This window comes from Heliconius melpomene, chromosome 20 (assembly GCF_056956725.1).
Source record: "Heliconius melpomene rosina isolate 202511_hmr_F chromosome 20, ASM5695672v1, whole genome shotgun sequence".
Lineage (NCBI taxonomy): Eukaryota > Metazoa > Arthropoda > Insecta > Lepidoptera > Nymphalidae > Heliconius > Heliconius melpomene.
Window position 1 is genome coordinate 3650956 of NC_140408.1, and position 14080 is coordinate 3665035.

The window sequence follows — 14080 nt, forward strand, 5'->3', positions numbered from 1 at the left end:
ATTTGTAAAATAATTCCTTTCTTGCTGTGTGCGGAATATAACGTGAAGCTTATTTATTTTTATTTTTAAAAATAATAAATAGACCAGCTTATTCAGTTAGTTACAACTTATTTCTTAGAAACTCAAAGGATGAGTGTTTCTGACTTCTACAGACTTGTAGCTGTTACTGATAAGTTTATATTGGTGTTGCGAGGAAAACTACAATAAAGTGCGCTGTTTCTGCTTTATTAATAAAAAATAACAGAAGAAATATCCACACAGTTTAAAAACATAAGATTAACAGTAAACAGTTAAAAGTAACTTCAAAAGTAGTTACTTAATAGTAACTTATGTCATATAAATAGTTAATAGTTAGTAGCTTAACTAAATAATAATTTTACTAAGAAGTCAAAAGAAGTCGTAATAAATGTTAGTAAAGAACGATTTTTCGAAAAATATAATTCGTTTTTATAAAGATTTTAAGTAAATCGAATTAATAACATTTCTTTATAATACTTATATTATCGAAGGGGAATAACATGTTATTAATATTATTTATTAAAATTGTAATATTTTTAAAAATGTTTTTACGTCTTTACCCAAATTCAAAATTTATTTTATTATATTTTGCAATGTTTTATGTCTAAAAAAACAAACAACACCACTTAGGAGATCGCATTACAGATATAAATTACTTTTATTACTGAAATAAACATGAGCTTCCCGAAACGATCACGTTTTCCATAATTTTTCAGTTTTATTTCCTTACCGCGAGCTTTAAGTGCTTTACTTGTGTTTTATTGAACACAATTGTTTTTTTTATAGATTTATATAGGTAGGAAGAAGGAACCTAGTTTTAAGAAACCTCGTTATTTTTTAAGCTTCACGATGTAACCAGCATGTAACAGGGTAAGCATGAGCCTAGTGTCAAGACACTCCGCCATTTTCCGCCGAATTCTGGAGGCATTACGTGTTGAAATTTGATGTTAACGCTGCTCTTTGCCTCGACATCAGAGCGAAGCATTGAAAATAATAAATATTTCATTTCCTCAAATGGGAATCGAACCCATAACTTGTCGCGTTTATAGTCACACGCTGACCTCGAACATAGAATTGATTTTACTAATTGGTTTCTGTATTATGTTTGCTCTTCATTTGTTTTGTAAATACAAAATATGCTGCATCTTCATAGTTTGTTTTTACTCTATTCTCTATAATTAACTATGTTTCTACAATTATGAATTTAATTACAGACATAGGTAGTTAATAATTATTTCATGAATATTATTATTTGAAACGTACGCCCCACACCGATCGAAATTACTTAATAATTCAAAACATTTTCTATAATATAATGTGTGGTTTCTAATGGAACAGCATCTGGCAGTATCCATGATGGTTCTGGGTCCCATTCATTATCTACATTTCCCCGTTGTGGTAAGTCAAAGTGTTGAGTGTATTCGCCATGTTTTGATTACGAACTAAAAGTAGTGAACGGAGAGTTTTGACACTAGGTTCTCTCTCCCTACTCTACTATCACGAGATAAAACGTAAAGCAAAAAGAATACAATAATGTTTTAGTTGTATTGCATATAGTACAATGCATTTTCCTGTGTAGCTGTAGAGCGTAGAGCTACGCGAAGGAATGGTTACGAATTACGTAGGTTTCTACCCTTTAAATTCTTAAATCAAAATTCACGTAGCTCTATGCTCTACAGCTACACAGGAAAACGCAAAGAATTCTCTTTGATTACAGTTATTATTAACTAATAGTATATTATTTTTATTTATTCACTTAGCAACCAAAAGGAAAAAAATAAAAATAAAAAAATAATAAAAAAATATAATAAAATATAAAATAATAATATAAATATAATAATTATATAATATTCATTAATAAAATTTTAGGTTTGGTACTTAAAATGAATAGTATATAAAAATATATACAAAATATATTTTAATCATTTGGTATTAAATGTATAAATATTATTAATTTTACACGTTGGTATCTCGGTATGTAGGTACATACTTGAAATAATGTAGAATAGGTCGATCGATGTGGCATGCACCTCTTACTGGGTCTAGTCCGCACGTGAAAGCTTTATTAAGTTTGCTTAATACATTGTTTGTACTCATTTCATTTACAACTAGGTAATATTATTTTTCTTTTATGATAACTTTAAATAGTTCTTTGTTAATTCTATTAAAAAAATTACAACATAGTATTTACTATATGTATATATTAAAATAAATAAATAAATCAGCTTCACGCTGTATCCCGCACACGGCAGGGTAGGCAGAGGGAACCTAGTGTTAAGGCACTCCGTTCCCCACTTTCTGCCGAATTTTGGAGTCATTGCTTGTTGAGTGGCAGAACTCAACGCCAATGCCAACAATATATATATTTATTGAATATTTAAAAAATATATTTCTTCTGAAAACATTCTAAGGAAAAAACAAAAAGATCCTTCGAAGTAAGTAATTAAACAAAATGTCAAGGATAATCCCAAATTGTAACAAATTACTTCCTTACTCTTGACGATATTATATCAAATTGTCACTTTCATCTTCTATTGATATGGTTTGTCTATTTAATTATAAAAAATATATATTTATCTTTCTATCTATCTTTTGATTGCATTGACTTAGAAGTTTGATTTTTTACGCTTCAATGTATAGATTAGAATATTTGATATTAATTTCAGTGATCTTGAGATAAAAAATCATGGCAGATGGACAACAAAGTTAAACAAGATACTATGAGGGATCCGTTTTTACTGGTTAAGGTACTGAACCCTAAAAAGGACCTCTGTATCTTTTCTTTATAGCAGATATATATATATATATATATATATATATATAGATAGATAGAGTTAAAACAATGCTCATCGTTTGATTTAGAGGCATTTCGTGTTAGTGGAACTCATTGCCGCGCTGTCTTTTCTTTATTTCAAATTATTATTATTATTATTATTTTAGTTTGAAAAAGCAAAAATGTCTTCTAACGTGAAATTTAACTTTATATATGGTTCAATATTTAATTAGCTGATAGGTTATCACTATTTATTTATTTGCACGATGAGTAGACGTTTTAGGTAGATACTTATTTAAATACTGTAAAATGTTGATAATAGCCGACCTTGAAATTAGGAAACATTCAAAGCTGTAAATAAAAAATTTAATTACGTTTAAATCTTTATTATGATAACAATTAATTATCATACAAATAGAATTCAATTAAAATTGTACAGCACATGCATGATAGGAGAATATTTTTTGTTTTCATAAAATATCTTTGCAAGACTATATTTAAATAGGACCAACAATTGCTAAAGTAATATACAATTTAAAGTATCGGAAAACTTAAATATAATCTAACTGAACTACGCTATTTCAATCTTAGCATATTCTAACTTATTATTCTTCGTTACGTGGTTTTATGTTTTCAATACAAAGAAAAAAAAATCGTACAATTGTACAAAGTTAAAAATTGAAATAAATAGAATTTATTATTATAACTGTGAATCAAAATAAATAATTAAAACACATCTTTCAGATTTAGCAGCAAGCAGATTGTATTTTTGTTGACAAAAGCAATTGAGTGCAAAAGTTTTCTGTTACATATATTTCATGAAAACTATTTTTTTTAGAATTCAGTAAGTAAACTCAAACCTTCAAAACTAAATCATTAGCAAGCGTATAAATAAACTATATATTTATAAATTTGCAAATATTTTACATCACATATAAGTAACAGATTTTGTATTTACAATCAATTATCTTAACGTGTTTTCATTTTTAAATAATATTAATATTTAAAAATATTCAGAAGGCTCTAGTGACTTATAGCCATAATTTATTTAATAAAAAAAATTAACTTATACAATATTATTGTTTCGAGATTAGTATTATGAAGTAAACATATGATTTTTTTGAGTACAAATAAATTAAAAAATCTAAGTTTATTAAGTTCACTGGCATTTACATAATAATATATACTGTTGTTCTACTATACCTATTTCTATTTCTAACAGGTACTTAACGGTGAGGCACCATGTGTATGCAAGTTTATTACTTCAATGTAAAACTAACTTATCATCCATGACATTACATGATGATTTATACGATGAAAAATAAAATGTTTTAAAAATAACACGAATTTTTAAATATTCATTAAAATATTATGCGGACACCAAGTTACTTCACATTTTTTAGAACTTTATTACAAAAGTGTAAAATAATGAATAATGTGAATAATAAAGTATAGAAATTATACATTACAAAAAAAGTAACATTTTAAATTTATAAAGTATTTATTCTTAGTTGTGAGTTTAACAGATTAATAATATTCATTAAAGCAAGTTAGCCAATCTGTGCACTAGCAGCGTGATTTAAGTGCTTAAAAAAATATAATATAAAATGTGATATTTGAGTATTATTAAACAAATTATATAATAGAAAATATACTAAATGTAGCAGCAGTGATTAGAAATATTTCATGTATTTCTAATAAATAAGATATTGTTATAATATAGGAATCACCGAGATTCACCATTTAGTTTGCAAATATAGTATATACGAGAACGATATAAACGAGACTTAAAAAAGGGCATGATGACAGCTAGTAAAATTCACTAACAATATGTTTTTAATAAATGAAGACCTATGAGCACTTATACATTCGATTCGAAGATTGTATGGTAAAAGAGATTATATAATAGGAGAATGCGTGTTAAAAAGAGATCCAGTGATTTACGTCACACCTTGGTAAGCGAAAGAATATTTTGTATAATATACAATGGTATTAACAGATTACTCAGACTTGACGTCACAAGCTACACCATGACACTTCGACGCATTATAGTGCGATTTTAAAATTTATAAATTAAAATGTATTTTTTTAGTACTAAATATTTTTTTCTGTATATCGATTGTTTAAAAATCCGACAAGGATGTACGTGTATTATAAAATGAAGTGAGTATTTTCATACTAGTATATTGAATCTTCCGAAATTAACAAATATATACAAACATAATAATAAATATATTATATATTATAATTTACAATTCACTTTTCTTATATTAATATCAATTAGGCAAATATCGTTAAATTCACTTATTTAACACTCATTTAAGAGATTTTGACTATTGGCAAGTACACATTCATATGAACCATATAATATAATGTATTTTTTTATTGCAACATAATTACTATAACACAGTTGTATGTGTATGTATATAAATATATTCATAGCAATTTATACTTTGAAGCATCATTTAATTTGGTATATACTATAATTTATAGTTAGGTTCCTAGAAAAACAAAAGAGGAAAAAGCACTTTCGCAAATTTAAATCATCTTACATCGTAATTTAGTTATTAATTTTTACCCGACATTATTACTTAAAGATTGTCATTGCGTTTAAAAAAAACCAGACAAGCGTGAGTCTTTCATCTAATATCTCACTTGAACTAGCTGCTAACTTGGTATTAAAGACTAAGTTTTGTCCCTCCTTAAAGGCAATTATTTTTTAAGATTTAGTCACAAATGCTTTGTTTTTTTTTCCTGAACTAGTAGTACCTATAGATGTGGGCTACCAAATTTCATAATTCTATGTCAACCGGAATGAATTTTCCCTTCATACTGTCCAACCACGCGTTGTTCAGATGTCTTTTTTCTAAATAAATATAGTTATTTTTTCAGGAAATCATACGGCCGTAGATACAGGAAATCAGACAGGAAATCAGACGTCGTATATAGTTTGGATTTCAACCCGATATCTCCAAACGTTCCCGAGATAAAGGGTCTTGACAGACAGACGGACAACATGAGGGTTCCGATCTCATATCTGATGATTTGAGGTTTCCTTTTTTCCTTAAAAATTATTGAAACCCTAAAAATTCACTAATAAGTCAAACTTCTAATCTCATAATTCTTCTACTACTAAATCTTGATACACAAGATAGACTGAATGGTGAAATGCATAACAATATTTCTTTATTAGTAATTCAAACCTACGAGCTACGGCCTGTAAGGGCGCGGCGGCGCGGGGCGGTGCGGGCGCTGAGGACGCACGGGTTCATACACTTCGTCATACAAACTGCCATACTGTTCAATTTCACTATACACATTACCCGACGCTTCTTCACTCACTACGTCATATGAAACTGTACTATAATCAACATTTTGATATTTTAAAGCAGAATAATTCTTCGAATTCTCCACAGATTCACTAAAATTCTCTAATTTCTCCTCAAATTTTGGTTTATACATATTTTTTTCGTAGTCGTTATTACTTTGACTTCCAGATGGTGTTGAAAATTTCGCATAATAATCATTAGTTTCTAGTATATACTGTTGTTGATTGGGGTTCATATCAAAATTACTATAAACTGCAAAATCATTGAAGTTTTCAGTTGCACTATAATTCGATGTGGACGCTACTTCTTGTATATTTGTATCAGTATTTGCATAGATACCTTCATCATTATTTTTCGTTCTGAGATTTAATGATTCTGATATTCTATCATCTAACGACATGTCTGCTAAAGTCCTGAGAGATTCGTTTATAGATTCCGTCTGTCTGTTCGTTACAACAGCATTATTCGAGTAAATAGTATTTGGTACCACCATGTTTGATTGGTTTGAATTATTTAACGTCATATTATTGTAAATAGCTTGTGTATTAGGTGTTGCAGTATTGTAAACTTGAGATTGGTATAGATTATCATCTAATTGTATGCTATAGTTAGGTTTCTGAGATTCTGTTCTTGGCCAAAATTGCGAAGTATCAAATGGGTCTGGACTTGTTTGTGAAGTAATATTTAAACCGTCTAGTGATTTAGCGCCGTAGAGATTTGGTGCACTTTGGACATTTTGAGATTCCGTACAGTATGTTGGTAGACTTTCTATGCTTTGTTGACCCCAGTCTAAGTCATGATCTGAAATTAAATTATTATAATATTCAATTAAACTTATTAATTATATATACAATAATTTGTTTATATTTTATTTATATCTACAAAAAATTACAATATAAAGCATAAGAATTATAAATGTATAAAGGGACTCTCTTTAATAAAATATAGTATTATTTAGTGATGGGTCCAATTTACATTGCAGATAATAATATAGCTTCACGTATTCAATATATAGTTGGGAAAGCAGAGAGAACTTAATGTTAAGACACTCCATTCCCTTTGCACCGCTGAATGACGCTAAATTTGTCTTGTTGCCAGAGTAAGGACTAAAACTATTAAATAACTTATTCCCCCAGTTGATTTCGAATTCATGGCCGTCGTGAGGGCCGTGGCAAAAAATGTTTACACTTTTCCTCCAATTCTAGTTAACTATAGTACCATCTAACATGTAATGTCATATTTCAAAAAAAGAAAATTAAAAATAGACTTCGAAAACTCACTTTCAGGTACATCAATAGGAGCATCCAAAATGGATATATTATTTGGGTTCGGTTGTTTCTTGGACGGCGACGCTTTTACCGTCGTCGGTGGCATATCTAGGTCGATGAGTAAATCTTCTTTTACTGAGGATAAATGAAATAAATCAATTAGTAGCAAAAATAGTTATAATACATTATAATTTAACATAAAAATTAGCTCAAAAATCTACAAAGTAATGCAATATAATTGATATTCTTTTAACAAACAATCGAAATCGATTTTAATATTTTCAATTTACCATGATTCAAACTCTTCGAATAATTGTCCCTCGTGGACCTCGCGACTCGATCCAACAGCGTCCTATCGTTTATCAGTTTATTGTAATTGAAGTGTTTGCTCGCGCTGTTACCGGTGCGGGTCGTGGACGGCTGCGTGGACTCTATAGTGCGACGCTTTCGAAGTATCACCTCGGGGTCCTCTACTGCGTTGTTTGGTTGGTTTGTAGCTGAAATGTATGGAAAATCGATATTTGACATTGATTAGAAAGTAAATGAAAAGTATAAATAAATATATTTAAATTATAGAACATTTGAATTTGTATTTTAAATATGAGTGAGGCCTTTCGCGGACCAGAGGCAAAAGCTTGCGACTGTAAATTCTTAATGAGTTCCTGATCTGTAGATTATAAAAAATATCTACAAACAATATATGTAGCATATAAGTTTTTTAAACTTTAATCATAGTACCAATGCTATATAAAAGAAAATACGTATTTGTATAGCAATACGTGTTTATCAAGCAACTGTTAATAAATATTAATCTCATGTAGAGTTTAGAACGAGAATACGTCAATCGTTGTTTCTTTTAACAGTAATGTATTATGTAACCTTAACTATAATAAAATATAAATATAAACTATAATAAATTGTATTGATTAGTATGTATATAAGTATGTAGAGAAATAAATCAGATATAAGGGTTCGACAAACAGACTACATATTATGACGATAATCAAATTGAAGGATAAAATATTGTTTAAATATTTTTTTGTAGATTAATATAGTAGTATTTTGTAAATAACTTTTCATTGAGAATTTTTTAAAAAATATCCAAATTATACCTAAATATGCATTTTAGTACTTACATCTTACTAATATTATGAATATCAAATTTAATGTGGATGGATGTTTATTTCACTATCACATAAAAACTACTGAACGGATTTGGATGAAACTTCACAGTAATATTACTTATATATCAGAATAACACATAGGCTACAAATAACATAAAGATTATTAAATTTTGCTGCAAAAAACGGACAAAGCCGCGTTTAAGTAGCTAGTACATAAATACTTGACAGCTATAAGTATATAATACAACATAAACAATAATTATATTAACAAAGGTGCAATATAATATAACGTATTACACAATCAGCCACACTACGTCGCGGTAAAACCATTTAGTCATAGATTAGCAATTTTCAATGCTAACCATCGATCGCTTCGTATTATTTAACAGTTACAACGATATCGCGTATAAATGAATAAAATTATAAAATACTTATAATTCTCACTATAGGGATTTGTCCCAATAAACTATTTTAAATAACGTTTAATTTAAATATATTTTATGTTTATTTATTAGTTTGTTATCAAAAAGAAATAAGATACGTTTACGTTACACCGTTAACATTATGTAATATAGCTTTCCTTGCTAAATTGATTATCCAATTCAAAAAGAAATCATGGAAGTAGTAGTTCGTAGTAAACAAACTTCAATTTTATAATATTAGAATAGATAAATAAAATATGAGTTCTTACCTTTCGGAGACATCTTCGCAGCTGCAGCTTGAACGTTTTTGCTTTTCACCGCGGTTACAAGCGTACTGTGAAAAAAAAAGACAAGTATTAATAAAATCAAAGTTTATTTCTAGAATCTATAAACTAAATAATGTACATTCTATGTACATCACTTCAGAAGTATAGAAAATAAATTGGCAGTTGTCAAATGTCTAGTTTTTTAATAAAAGTAAGATGGCACTTTTTTGGCTTAAGATAAATTATAATTCGGGATACGTCCGGCATTTAGCAGGATAGGCAGAGGGAATCCAATGCTAAGCCACTGTTCCGGCTTTCCGCCTAATTTCGAAACATTGCGTATTGAGTGGCGAAACTCAACGCCGCAAAATAAAAAAATAACAAAAAAAAGATTAACCTGGGAAACAGTCCAACTTCCAAACTCCTCTGGTTCTGTCCTTTCCACCAGTGTAGCTCCGGACGTTTGTCGATGAGGACAATCGCGTCTCCCGCCTCTATTGTCATCTGACCTTGTTTCCTATAACTATTTAGCAATACGCGGGGATTTTTATTTTGACAAATGATAAACTGATAAGAAAATAAGTAACAAAATTGTAATACATATATCATTTTATATTCTATTTTCCGCTCATATAATGATATCGTGTTCAAGCTTTTATTATCACTTTGCCTCACAATGCGGCTTCGCTCGCTAAACTTATAATAAACTAAATATTACAGCCAAATTATACAAAATCCTTACATAAATTGTAGCCTATGGTGCTATTCTGACGTATAAACTATAATACTGTAAAGTTTTATCAAAATCAATTCAGCAATTTTTGCGTGAAACTGGAACAACCATCCATCCTCAAAAACTTTTACATTTATAATATTAGTAGGATAGTAAGAAGCAGGATTACTTACCTAAGACTAGCAATAGCAGTTTCCGACTTATTCGTCTCCATGTACCTCAGTATGCCCGCAAACGTCGGCCTCTCCTTCGGGTTCAACTCCCAACACTGCATCATTAACATGTACACGTCCGGCGGACACGCGCTTGGTGCGGAGAGACGCTGACCTTCCCGCATTATTAGACGAAGTATCTCAGAGCCATTTAAACCTAAAAAAATTTACAAATTAATTATCAGCTTCACGCTGTAACCCGCACACAGCAGTGTAGCAGAGAGAACATGGTGTTAAGACACTCCGTTCCCCATATTCCGTCGAATTTTTCGAGGCATTGCGTGTTGAGTGGCAGAACTCAAGGCATTCTACTAAAGCACTTTAACGGAATTTTTCACATTTTTTCACATCCATCAATAAGTAAAAAAAAATTATTACATCTATTGCATTTTGTATAATTGATGTAATAATTATTTTTTAATGATCAGAACACGTTTTTAATTATCAAACATATTTATTATTTTAAAAGATCGAGTCGTGGCGCAGGACCAGCGCGTGACTGTGAACGCGACAGGTTGTGTATTCGATTCCCACTCATGGTAATGATATTATAATATTTTCATTTCTTCGCTTTGGTGCAGAGGCATAGCGCGGCGTTGAGTTCCGCTACACAACTCGCAATGCTTCCAGAATTTAGCGAAAACAGGTCAAAAGAGCGCCGAAAGAAATCACCAACAATGTAACAACAAACGTGTATTCATTTTGTTTCAAATGTCTATTATTCACATTTTAGGTGCACAAGATCGCGTGTTTAACAATTGGCATTTGAACACGCACAGGTACCAATTTATAACATATGTAGATACCTATAGATTAGATTTAGGATATAACTACCAAATAAAAACTCTAGATTTAAAAATTATTAATAGTTAATATAATTGTAAAATTAATTATTCTGTATAAATAAGTACGAAAATAGCCGCTACCATGATTCATTTGGAAAGCTACCACGACCCAGCTGAAAGCGACCGTTTCAGTCTAAAATGCTATGAAGCCAATTTTTACATATAAAATAATTTATTTAATGGTCAATCCAGATAAAATTAGGCACTACACGGCACACAAATTTCAAAATAGGTAAAAAGCAGCATTTTAATAATAACAATTATTATTTCCAAAAAACCTATTTATAGTGTTTTCTTATCACGTTAACATAACTTCAATGGACAGTCATATTTAATCAAATAAAGGTGGGTATAAAAAGGACATCAAAAAGTAAATATAAAATATGTTAACTTTGATTTTAAAATAAATATAGCGGATCTGATAAGAAGTTTGTTATATTGATAAAAAATTGCAATGTAATTAATTGATTTACATATATTTTTATAATACAACCCACTATGAAAGCAACAATAGAATAAAATACAAGACAATAGAAATAAATTTATTAAACCTATATAGTTCAAATTTTAAAATGTTTTTAAGATAATTTATTCATCTAATGGTTTTAAAGTTCGGATTTGTTTATTTTTTTATTATTTTGTGAAATAATTGCTTTGATTTATCTGCTGTTACACATACAATTGTTTGTATAGCATGCAGAATGAAACCAACAGGCAGTGCTTGGAATCCTATGAATATTAATTGAGTAATTATTACTAGATTGTATTAGTAAAATTATTGCTAGTAGTACATTATTGCTTCAAATACTATTAAAACGATCATAAAGGAAATCTCAGTAGAGATTCTTATCAGTTTTTTATAAAGTGAATTATTATACTACATAATAGGTGTGGGAACTGAGAAAATATAGGTGGTATTGTAAGACAGTATGCAACTTAATTGTGAGAGTTTTGAAAGGCAATTTTATTACAGTGGTGAAATATATATTCAAGCCGAAATTATTATTTGCAAGCAAATGATCAGATATCAATTAAAATAATTAACACACCCATCCAAGGTTCTTCACCAAAGCTATACATTTCCCACAAAGCAACAGCAAACATCCACACATCAGATGCGTGGGAGAACTGCCTCGAGCGCAGCGACTCGGGGGCGCACCACGGGAAGGGGACGCGGCGACGCTCGCTCATGACGTAACAGTCATCCGCATCTGGGAGGGCTCGCATTAGACCAAAATCACCTATTTTTACCTAAAAATATAAAATTAATTATTTACAAAATTAGACTTATGCTGATTCCCACAGATACCAAGGACTTTGTGTAGAAGTAAGCCCACCTAGTGTTAAGGCATTTTGTTCTCTATGTATCACCCAATTTAAGGTGCTCTGAATGTAACTTACATTAAATAACTTACATTAAAAATAAATATTAATAAATAAATATACAATAAATTCACTTACCAATTCTAAATTAGAAAGTAATATGTTTCTACAAGCCAAATCTCTGTGTAAAAATCGACTCTTTTCCAAATGTGCCATTCCTGCGGCAACTTGTCCTGACCACTTTGATATAAAATTTAATGACACTTTTCCATCCTGTGCTCTTATATAATCTAATAACGCGCCCATTGGTGCCAATTCACACACCATCATAAGTGGATGAAACACTACACCATGTAGCTTGATTAAATTAGGATGTTTTAAACTATGCATGGCCTCAACTTCTCTTCTAAAATCATCATATATTCCTGGCTGTGAAAATGCATCAGCTTTCAACACTTTCACAGCCACTGGCACCATTTGATTTGTCTGATCTGACATTCTCCATTCTCCACGTCTCACAACACCAAACGAACCATTACCTAACTCATTATGCAACCTGTTAAGAAAATAAAAATAAAAAATTTAAGACATTTTGTTCTTGACACATCACCTAATTTTTGATACATAGCATGTTGAGGGACAGAATTCAGGACTAGACTATGTTGTCTTACCTGACCGTGAAAATCAAAATATTTGAAGTGGAAATCTGACCAATTTAGTCACAAAATGTATTATGTTTCATTGTTAAAAAGATAATGTTATCTATAAATTTAAGAAATATTTATAAAATTTCATTAACAATAATATTATTTAATTTTACTATGTCTCTTTATAAAAATTAAGAACATATGTGTATTCTGCCAGTAAATGATTTGAAGTATATACAATTTAGGTGGGTGTATATGTAATATTATTATTCAACAATGTAATATAATACTTACACAATATCTTTCTCTAGTATGATACATGTGGTTCGACTTTCAGTTTGTGATTGAGGCCTTATTGCTAAATCAGTCTTTTCGCGGGTAATAGAATTTGAGGAACCAAATAATTTATTCCAAAATTTTCGGTTCCACAATTGTAATTTCTTTTTCCTGACTGCATCAATCAGTCTTCGAACACCAGGTTTACTAATGCCAATTTTTTCAAGGTCCTCTGCATGTACATAATCAAAGTGTGCTAATCTTGTAATCTAAAAGTAAAGTTGATGAAATAATGCTTTTTTATCTTAAAATAATATATTATAAGTCAACAGTTAATAAAAATTTACCTGTAATTGATCTCGAATTGGAACATAAAATTGTTCCAGTTGCACATTTTGCAAAATTTCACAAAGCCAGTCTGTATTCGAATCCATATTGAGTATAACGTTCACTAGCTAGCTAGCTTTGCAATTTGTTTAATAGGAATCTTCTCAGAAATAACATTTCTAGCAGGAAGTAAAAATTACTGTGTATGAGAGAGTTGTTGTCCAATTATAGTCAGCGTGTATTTATTATTAAAGCTAACCTCATAAATAAAATCTTTAGTTTTTTTTTAGTACAAAGCAAGTAATAAACATAGAACTAAATTATATATTCTATTTCGATACACACAAAATAAACAACACAAGCACTGAAAACAATGGAAACTTGGAAAGCTGCGAAACGAACTGCAATTTACAATCGGCAAGTAAACGAGCTAAAAAATATCGTTCAATGTTCATTCATCAATCAATCATTCAATAATGAAGTTTATTATAGAAGTTGCCAGAAAGAATATCTAAAA

At 29.7% G+C, this 14080-nt stretch overlaps 1 protein-coding gene across 1 annotated transcript; it reads right to left on the reverse strand.

The window, feature by feature from the left end:
* Nucleotides 1-3161: 3161 nt before the first annotated feature.
* Ack (activated Cdc42 kinase) lies at nt 3162-14001 on the reverse strand. Its single transcript, XM_085204772.1, has 10 exons — nt 13584-14001; nt 13255-13505; nt 12452-12869; nt 12040-12241; nt 10107-10302; nt 9598-9723; nt 9204-9268; nt 7679-7885; nt 7401-7523; nt 3162-6921 (listed from the first exon to the last, which is right to left on the reverse strand). Exons 1-10 carry the CDS (start codon nt 13668-13670, stop codon nt 6002-6004), a joined length of 2595 nt encoding a protein of 864 aa, XP_085060898.1. The 5' UTR covers nt 13671-14001; the 3' UTR covers nt 3162-6001.
* Between the last annotated feature and the right edge of the window lie 79 nt (nt 14002-14080).

Coding starts and splice junctions, on each gene's coding strand:
- Ack (XM_085204772.1), bottom strand. CDS start 13,670: ATGGATTCGAATACAGACTGGCTTTGTGAAATTTTGCAAAATGTGCAA. Junction 9,269..9,597: donor GAAGTTGGACTGTTTCCCAG/GTTAATCTTTTT, acceptor TTTTTTTCACAG/TACGCTTGTAACCGCGGTGA. Junction 7,886..9,203: donor TGCGAAGATGTCTCCGAAAG/GTAAGAACTCAT, acceptor CATACATTTCAG/CTACAAACCAACCAAACAAC.